Here is an 8,333-nt window from a genome sequence, read left to right as displayed (position 1 = left end):
CCCAATATATTTGTATCCTGTACATGTGTACAGCGGGACCCGCAGCACAAGCTCCACCCCCCAAAACAGACAATCATTTCCACCAGCAGAAATATTGGGCCCTGGTTGTCGTGGCTATGGGCATATTGGGCCCTGGTTGTCGTGGCTATGGGCATATTGGGCCCTGGTTGTCGTGGCTATGGGCATATTGGGCCCTGGTTGTCGTGGCTATGGGCATATTGGGCCCTGGTTGTCGTGGCTATGGGCATATTGGGCCCTGGTTGTTGTGGCTATCGGCATATTGGGCCCTGGTTGTCGTGGCTATTGGCATATCTGGCCCTGGTTGTCGTGGCTAGCTTGGCATTTTGGGCCTTGCTATTCCATACAAGAACCCTGGGTGGGCAAGAGGTGTAAGTTTTAAGCTAAGGTTACCAAATGATACAATGAAGCTGAGGAGGCTTCTAGAATTTGAGCTAGAATCACTGTGCCGAGGGCATTATGTTGTGTTTATTTCATGGCTCCCTGGTTCTCCAAGTGACCCGGAAACCATATTAAAGGGATGAGGTTGCTGTTCTACTTGGCACACATTTGCCTGAGGATTTCACAGCCCTTTTCCCCTTATCCTGTGTCCCTTACCTGCTCACCCAGTTCTGCAGGAACAGCCTTGGGTTCCTTGTGTGAGGCTGTACTGTGACTGGTTACTTCCCCTTTAATACTGCAGCCTTACCTGTGCGGGGTTTGCATTATCTAGTGCTTGTAGTGATGCAACTGCAATATCTCTCCATATTCTCAGGCCAAGTTCTATAGGGGATTTGGCACGTAATCGGCTACAGCAGTCAGAACCCCATTCCCAGGCGAGCAGGTAGTGCCACGGTGGCTATGGGGCAATGACGGATCCTTGGGATTGCAGCCAGTCTCAGCTCCAGCAATACACACATGCTATGTACAGGCCACGCCCACATTGCAGCCCCAACTGAATCATGGGAAAGGATGCCCCACTGTGCAGTGGTGTAACTGTAAGGGGAATAGGGGGCACCTTGAAAGCAATTTGCCCACATGGGGTGATACAGGCTGCACCCCAGGCACTTGCACAGGGTATAGGGGTCTAAAAACGCTTTCCTACTGGGGGGCCATTAAGTTTTCCTGTACTTACTGTAGCTCAGCACCCCAAGATAAAATCAGCCAATTTGATAATAAGGAGAGTAAATCAACTATGAATTCTCTATAGATAAATACTGAGCACTTTCAATAGAGTTTATTAATGGGCTTGCTCTGTAGCTATCCAATGAGGCTGATTCGGGTGAAGCAAGCAAAATGGCAGCTTTCATTCAAGTATTATTATTATTAACATTTATTTATAAAGCGCCAACATATCCCGCAGTGCTGTACAATAAGTGGGTTACATACATTGGACATACAGAGTAACATATAAAGCAATCAATAACCGATACAGGAGGGGAAGAGAGCCCTGCCCAAAAGAGCTTACACTCTACAAGGAGTAACATATAAAGCAATCAGTAACCGATACAGGAGGGGAAGGGAGCCCTGCCCAAAAGAGCTTACACTCTACAAGGAGTAGATGTATCCAGCAATAATAATTGTGCAGTACAAGGGAATTATGGGAAGATTTAGTCACATTAAATTGTAAGATCTGCCTCAAAAAGGGGATGGATCCATGATCATTCTGGGGCCCCATGTTTCCCAGCCATTCATTTTTGGTAAGTGCCAATAAACACGATGGTAGCTCCTGCCCTAAGTAGGATTGGAATTTATTCCTGCAATGGTTTGATGCTTACAATGTTGTTCTAAGTTCCCCTTGAGCAGTGAGCCCCTCCCACATTAGCTCCCTAAGCCCCTCCCACATTAGCTCCCTAAGCCCCTCCCACATTAGCTCCCTGTGCCACCTGTAGGCCAGACAATTAGGATTAGGGTATTAAGTAGAACTGAGGAAGGGAAACCTGAGCCTGTGGGATATTCTCCAGCCCTGAGTCATTATACAGAGCTCTCTCCCTGCGGCTCCCCCTGCCCTGGCCCAGGAGAGACGCCCTACTGATTATGTGCTGCAAAGAGTCCGGAGCTGCCCTGAAACCAAACAAAGTCTGTAGGATCTGCTGTCTGTGCCTCTGGGACTGGGCTCCCTGCCACCCACTCACCCTGGCACAGGTACCACCCGGGTACTGAGGGAGCACCGGCACGGTAAGGGGGCGAGGGGCTGATTTAGCTCATAGAGGGGCAGGTGGGGGGGCATTACTGACTAGGGGCACTAACATCAAAATGAAGGTATTTGTGGCTGAAGACAAATATGTTTAATACATATTTCATTGTAAGCAGCAGTCCTGCCCTGCTTTATGGCTGAGATTCTAGCTATCTGTATAACAGAGCATTCTGTCACAGTGGCACAGATCCTATCTGATCCCCCCCCCCCCCCCATTGTAAGCAGCAGTCCTGCCCTGCTTTATGGCTGAGATTCTAGCTATCTGTATAACAGAGCATTCTGTCACAGTGGCACAGATCCTATCTGATCCCCCCCATTGTAAGCAGCAGTCCTGCCCTGCTTTATGGCTGAGATTCTAGCTATCTGTATAACAGAGCATTCTGTCACAGTGGTACAGATCCTATCTGATCCCCCCATTGTAAGCAGCAGTCCTGCCCTGCTTTATGGCTGAGATTCTAGCTATCTGTATAACAGAGCATTCTGTCACAGTGGCACAGATCCTATCTGATCCCCCATTGTAAGCAGCAGTCCTGCCCTGCTTTATGGCTGAGATTCTAGCTATCTGTATAACAGAGCATTCTGTCACAGTGGCACAGACCCTATCTGATCCCCCCATTGTAAGCAGCAGTCCTGCCCTGCTTTATGGCTGAGATTCTAGCTATCTGTATAACAGAGCATTCTGTCACAGTGGCACAGATCCTATCTGATCCCCCCATTGTAAGCAGCAGTCCTGCCCTGCTTTATGGCTGAGATTCTAGCTATCTGTATAACAGAGCATTCTGTCACAGTGGCACAGATCCTATCTGATCCCCCCATTGTAAGCAGCAGTCCTGCCCTGCTTTATGGCTGAGATTCTAGCTATCTGTATAACAGAGCATTCTGTCACAGTGGCACAGATCCTATCTGATCCCCCCCATTGTAAGCAGCAGTCCTGCCCTGCTTTATGGCTGAGATTCTAGCTATCTGTATAACAGAGCATTCTGTCACAGTGACAGATCCTACAGTTAATAGTACAGCACTGAATGATGGATACAGATGGCACGGCAGCAGATCTGGCTAGATTGTATTGTTTTAGGATCAGATGTTTCTGTGCCTTTGTTTACAGCCCAGACCGACTGAGCATGTGTTATTCCTATATTTATAGTGGTGTCCCTGTCACCTACACTCTGCTCCCGCCCACAGCCAGGTAGGGGCACAGGTATAACCGCACTCTTGATTTTCTTGTTTTTCTTCATTACTCAGATCTGTCCCACAGACTCACAAAGTTCTCAAAATGTCGGACGGAGACGTCATACTGGTAAGTGAGGTTATATGTAACCAAATAAATTCCTAAATTCTCTACTGTAAATGATAAGGATATTAGCAGTCACTGAGGGGTTCTGTGCCCATATAAAGGCACAAGGCTGCAGGCTGAGTTATACAGGGAACTCTGAGTATCACTCATGTATTATAAGGGATAATGTACCCCCTACTGTAAATGACAAGGATATTAGCAGTCACTGAGGGGTTCTGTGCCCATATAAAGGCACAAGGCTGCAGGCTGAGTTATACAGGGAACTCTGAGTATCACTCATGTATTATAAGGGATAATGTACCCCCTACTGTATGTGATAAGGATATTTGCAGTCACTGAGGGGTTCTGTGCCCCCCATATAAAGGCACAAGGCTGCAGGCTGAGTTATACAGGGAACTCTGAGTATCACTCATGTATTATAAGGGATAATGTACCCCCTACTGTAAATGATAAGGATATTAGCAGTCACTGAGGGGTTCTGTGCCCATATAAAGGCACAAGGCTGCAGGCTGAGTTATACAGGGAACTCTGAGTATCACTCATGTATTATAAGGGATAATGTACCCCCTACTGTAAATGATAAGGATATTAGCAGTCACTGAGGGGTTCTGTGCCCATATAAAGGCACAAGGCTGCAGGCTGAGTTATACAGGGAACTCTGAGTATCACTCATGTATTATAAGGGATAATGTACCCCCTACTGTATGTGATAAGGATATTAGCAGTCACTGAGGGGTTCTGTGCCCATATAAAGGCACAAGGCTGCAGGCTGAGTTATACAGGGAACTCTGAGTATCACTCATGTATTATAAGGGATAATGTACCCCCTACTGTAAATGATAAGGATATTAGCAGTCACTGAGGGGTTCTGTGCCCATATAAAGGCACAAGGCTGCAGGCTGAGTTATACAGGGAACTCTGAGTATCACTCATGTATTATAAGGGATAATGTACCCCTACTGTAAATGATAAGGATATTAGCAGTCACTGAGGGGTTCTGTGCCCATATAAAGGCACAAGGCTGCAGGCTGAGTTATACAGGGAACTCTGAGTATCACTCATGTATTATAAGGGATAATGTACCCCCTACTGTAAATGATAAGGATATTAGCAGTCACTGAGGGGTTCTGTGCCCATATAAAGGCACAAGGCTGCAGGCTGAGTTATACAGGGAACTCTGAGTATTTGGTGAGAGAAGATTAAGTTCAATGGAAAATCTCCCGTTCCCTTATTTCTGTAGAAGGAAATTGAGAATGGGGAGCAAAGGTTTCCCAGAAGAATAATTCACTTTGCTAGCGGAGAGACGATGGAGGAATACAGCACAGAAGAAGAAGAAGAGGAGGAAGAGGAGGAAAGGATTGATTTTCGCAGTGTGGACACGGTGAGACCAACCAGCTGGGGGTGTTACTCTCAGGGCACAGAATCTTATAGCGGAACAGAACCACCGGCCATGATATGTATTGTATCTATTTATTATACATAATATCAGGCTTTTGTAGATCTGTATTTTTTATATAACAAGTTTCTTATTGTTTGTGCTCTGATACCGACAGGCAAAGATGAGCTGGAAATCCTACATTCAGTTCTGGGTGATCCGAATAGCAACCGGCGCCTTCTATAGTGAGTGATTTCTGCCCATTATCCTTCTCTTTCCCTGAACATCCACTGCCCATAGTCGGACCCCGAGGGTGCAGTGAGAATGGGGGGAGTAATGACTGCGAGGCTTCCCCCCCCCCCAATTTATTCCAAGAGAAGTCACATGGTACTACGCCCACTTTCTGCCCAATTAACACACTCCTACAGATGTTACTATTACTGGGGAGCGAAAAATACTCAAAACTGTGGAAAAATACGCGAAATGCCTTGTTATTGATTATTTAGTGCTGTTGTCAATCATTATTCATAGCCTGGCCCAGGGGAGCTTACAATCTACAGTCCCTGCCGGGCACACCTGTGGGTCACACCATGAGGTTCTGCAGAATCAGAGATAATTGGGGTGCACAGGCAATACCCACACAAGCATAAGGGTATAACACAAGTATCCTGCAGGCAATACCCTGAGTGGGGCAAATACCCCAGTGCTGCACAGCGGCTGTGCCAACCGTTGCCCCCAGTTCCACCCGTGATCCAGTGACTTGCTCTGTGCCCTGTTTTGTGCCAATGCTCATTCATGTGTTTGTATTTCAGCCTGTGACTTTCTGGGGGGCAGACTGGCAACCCTGTTTGGCCTGACCGTCCCCAAATATCAGTATGCCATTGATGAATACGACCGAAGGCAGGAGGAGGTAAAGGCTCTTTGTGCAGTGAACTCTCTTCTTTCCTACAACTCCCAGCAACTCCCAACAGCCTGCAGGCAGTGCAGCACAATGTATCTCATTCTATCTGATAATTACTCCTGGTTGCATGGGCAGTGTGTGGGCAGTATGTGGGTAGTGCATGGGCAGTATGTGGGCAGTGCATGGGCAGTATGTGGGCAGTATGTGGGCAGTGCATGGGCAGTATGTGGGCAGTGCATGGGCAGTATGTGGGTAGTGCGTGGGTAGTGCGTGGGCAGTGCATGGGCAGTATGTGGGCAGTGCATGGGCAGTATGTGGGCAGTGCATGGGCAGTATGTGGGCAGTGCATGGGCAGTACATGGGCAGTATGTGGGCAATGCATGGGCAGTATGTGGGCAATGCATGGGCAGTGCATGGGCAGTATGTGGGCAGTGCATGGGCAGTATGTGGGCAGTGCATGGGCAGTATGTGGGCAGTGCATGGGCAGTATGTGGGTAGTGCGTGGGTAGTGCATGGGCAGTATGTGGGCAGTGCATGGGCAGTATGTGGGCAGTGCATGGGCAGTGCATGGGCAATACATGGGCAGTATGTGGGCAGTACATGGGCAGTATGTGGGCAATGCATGGGCAGTATGTGGGCAGTACATGGGCAGTGCATGGGTAGTATGTGGGCAGTGCATGGTCAGTATGTGGGCAGTACTTGGGCAGACCCAGGCTGTGTACCAAACAGATATGGCATAGATATTGTCATGGTCATTTGGTCTGCATGGACCCCCATGTGATCTGATTGTTGTCTCTAGGGTTGAATAGTAGGATCTGCCCAATTTAGCCCACCGGTTTTGATACCATGTCTGTATCGCCCCCTGCAGGACAGCAGTGATGAAGAAGGGCAAGAAATGCCAGAAATGGCTGAGATCCAAACTGAAAAACAGCATCTCCCAACCCAAAGCGCTGAGTACGGCACCATCTCCCTAAAAGACAGACCTGCCCAGTACGGAGACGACTGTCACATGAGCTCAGAGACCCACCAATCACATGAGACGTAGACCACATTTCAGACAGAAGATGATTGGCTTCTGTGATTTCGTCCCACTGACTTATTGGCCAATAAGAAAATGCCCAATAGCTATGGGAAGGGCCTCAGGGTGTAATCCTTATAGTATAGATGCCAAAATGAAGGGCCAGTGCCTCCCAGAGGAGCCCAGAGTATTGGGGGAATTGGGGATGGGGGCTTATTCGCTCTCATGATATTCCATGAACAATAGTGGGATTGGCTGGCCCTTGTTATGAGGAAAGAGGGACTACGTGCTGGAAATTGGGAGTTAGACCTCGAGCCATGGTGGGGCTCAGCGAGTCCCTATAATTCTTTGTTAGTGGATGCTGGGAGAGGTATTTCTACAACACTTGATTGGCTACAGGCTGGGCAACACTTATATAAAGGACAACTGCCACCATCTTGCTCTGCTGCATCTGCTCTTCCCAGTCTTCTACTGCTCCATGGGGCCCCGAGTTGTGCAGGGCCAAGGGCAGTCACCCCTAGCTGGGCCACCTTGTGCTCTAAAGGGGCCTACATGCAACACTCAATGGACCATGAAGAGAATGTTCCAACTGTTCTGAGCTTTTGAGATAGAGACTGTAACTGCCTCAACCCCATGGGCATCATCTGTAGCCTTCTACTGCCTGCAGACCTGCTGCCTGGTGATGCCAACTTGTTTTTATTATCCAGGGAATGGCGCTTCCTTAGGAAGAACTGTCAGTCACGTGCCCAGTGCCACCAACTTGTTGGAGGATAACAGAGTGTGTGTGTTTAAATGATGTAGGCCCAATCAAAATAAAGCCCCAGAGTTCTGTAGCTGGACCATATGGGAATTATGGGAAGGGGCCACACACAGGGACATGGTCTGTCACATGGGAAGTGTGAGGGGGGGGTTCCTCTGGGTTCCCTGGTGTCCGCCCTCCGCCCAAACCCACACAGGCAGGTTAATTGGCTCCTAATAAAACTCCCCCTGGTGAGTGTGACAGGGAGTTAGATTGTAAGCTCCCTGGGGCTGATGGGAATGTGACAGGGAGTTAGATTGTAAGCTCCCTGGGGCTGATGGGAATGTGACAGGGACGTTAGATTGTAAGCTCCCTGGGGCTGATGGGAATGTGACAGGGACGTTAGATTGTAAGCTCCCTGGGGCTGATGGGAATGTGACAGGGACGTTAGATTGTAAGCTCCCTGGGGCTGATGGGAATGTGACAGGGACGTTAGATTGTAAGCTCCACTGGGGCAGGGACTGATGGGAATGATGTAGAAGCTCTGTACAACGCTGCACAATGACGCTGCTATGTAAATAAAAGATAATAGAAAAAGTGCAAATCGCCTGTGCCGTAGTGTTCACATTATTTATGAATTTACGAGCAGTGATTTTATGTTAACCCACGGGGCACATGATAAAATGGTACAACCCACGGGGCACATGATAAAATGGTACAACCCACGGGGCACATAGTGAAATGGTACAACCCACGGGGCACATAGTGAAATGGTACAACCCACGGGGCACATGATAAAATGGTACAACCCA

At 48.4% G+C, this 8,333-nt stretch overlaps 1 protein-coding gene across 2 annotated transcripts; it reads left to right on the top strand.

Annotated features, from left to right (window-relative positions):
- Positions 1 to 1,908: 1,908 nt before the first annotated feature.
- fam177b (family with sequence similarity 177 member B) lies at positions 1,909 to 8,125 on the top strand. 2 transcript variants are annotated; one of them, NM_001127139.1, is made up of 7 exons: positions 2,089 to 2,175; positions 3,437 to 3,491; positions 4,729 to 4,869; positions 5,042 to 5,108; positions 5,676 to 5,773; positions 6,633 to 7,837; positions 7,928 to 8,125. In NM_001127139.1, the coding sequence occupies exons 2-6, from the start codon at positions 3,468 to 3,470 to the stop codon at positions 6,807 to 6,809; spliced, it is 507 nt and encodes a 168-aa protein (NP_001120611.1). In that variant the 5' UTR covers positions 2,089 to 2,175; positions 3,437 to 3,467; the 3' UTR covers positions 6,810 to 7,837; positions 7,928 to 8,125. The 2 variants fall into 2 exon arrangements, with proteins under 2 accessions (XP_012818206.1, NP_001120611.1); XM_012962752.3 differs by having other exon boundaries at positions 1,909 to 2,175; positions 6,633 to 8,125.
- The last annotated feature ends 208 nt before the right edge of the window (positions 8,126 to 8,333 follow it).

This window comes from Xenopus tropicalis, chromosome 5 (genome assembly GCF_000004195.4).
Source record: "Xenopus tropicalis strain Nigerian chromosome 5, UCB_Xtro_10.0, whole genome shotgun sequence".
Classification (NCBI taxonomy): Eukaryota; Metazoa; Chordata; class Amphibia; order Anura; family Pipidae; genus Xenopus; species Xenopus tropicalis.
Note: the sequence above shows the minus strand (reverse complement) of the source record. Positions and strands in the feature narration are given on the sequence as shown.

Excerpts from the sequence above, each read along its gene's own strand:
- fam177b (XM_012962752.3), top strand. The coding sequence starts at position 3,468 with ATGTCGGACGGAGACGTCATACTG. Across the intron at positions 3,492-4,728 it reads CGGACGGAGACGTCATACTG|AAGGAAATTGAGAATGGGGA; the intron begins GTAAGTGAGGTT and ends TTATTTCTGTAG. Across the intron at positions 5,774-6,632 it reads ACGACCGAAGGCAGGAGGAG|GACAGCAGTGATGAAGAAGG; the intron begins GTAAAGGCTCTT and ends CGCCCCCTGCAG.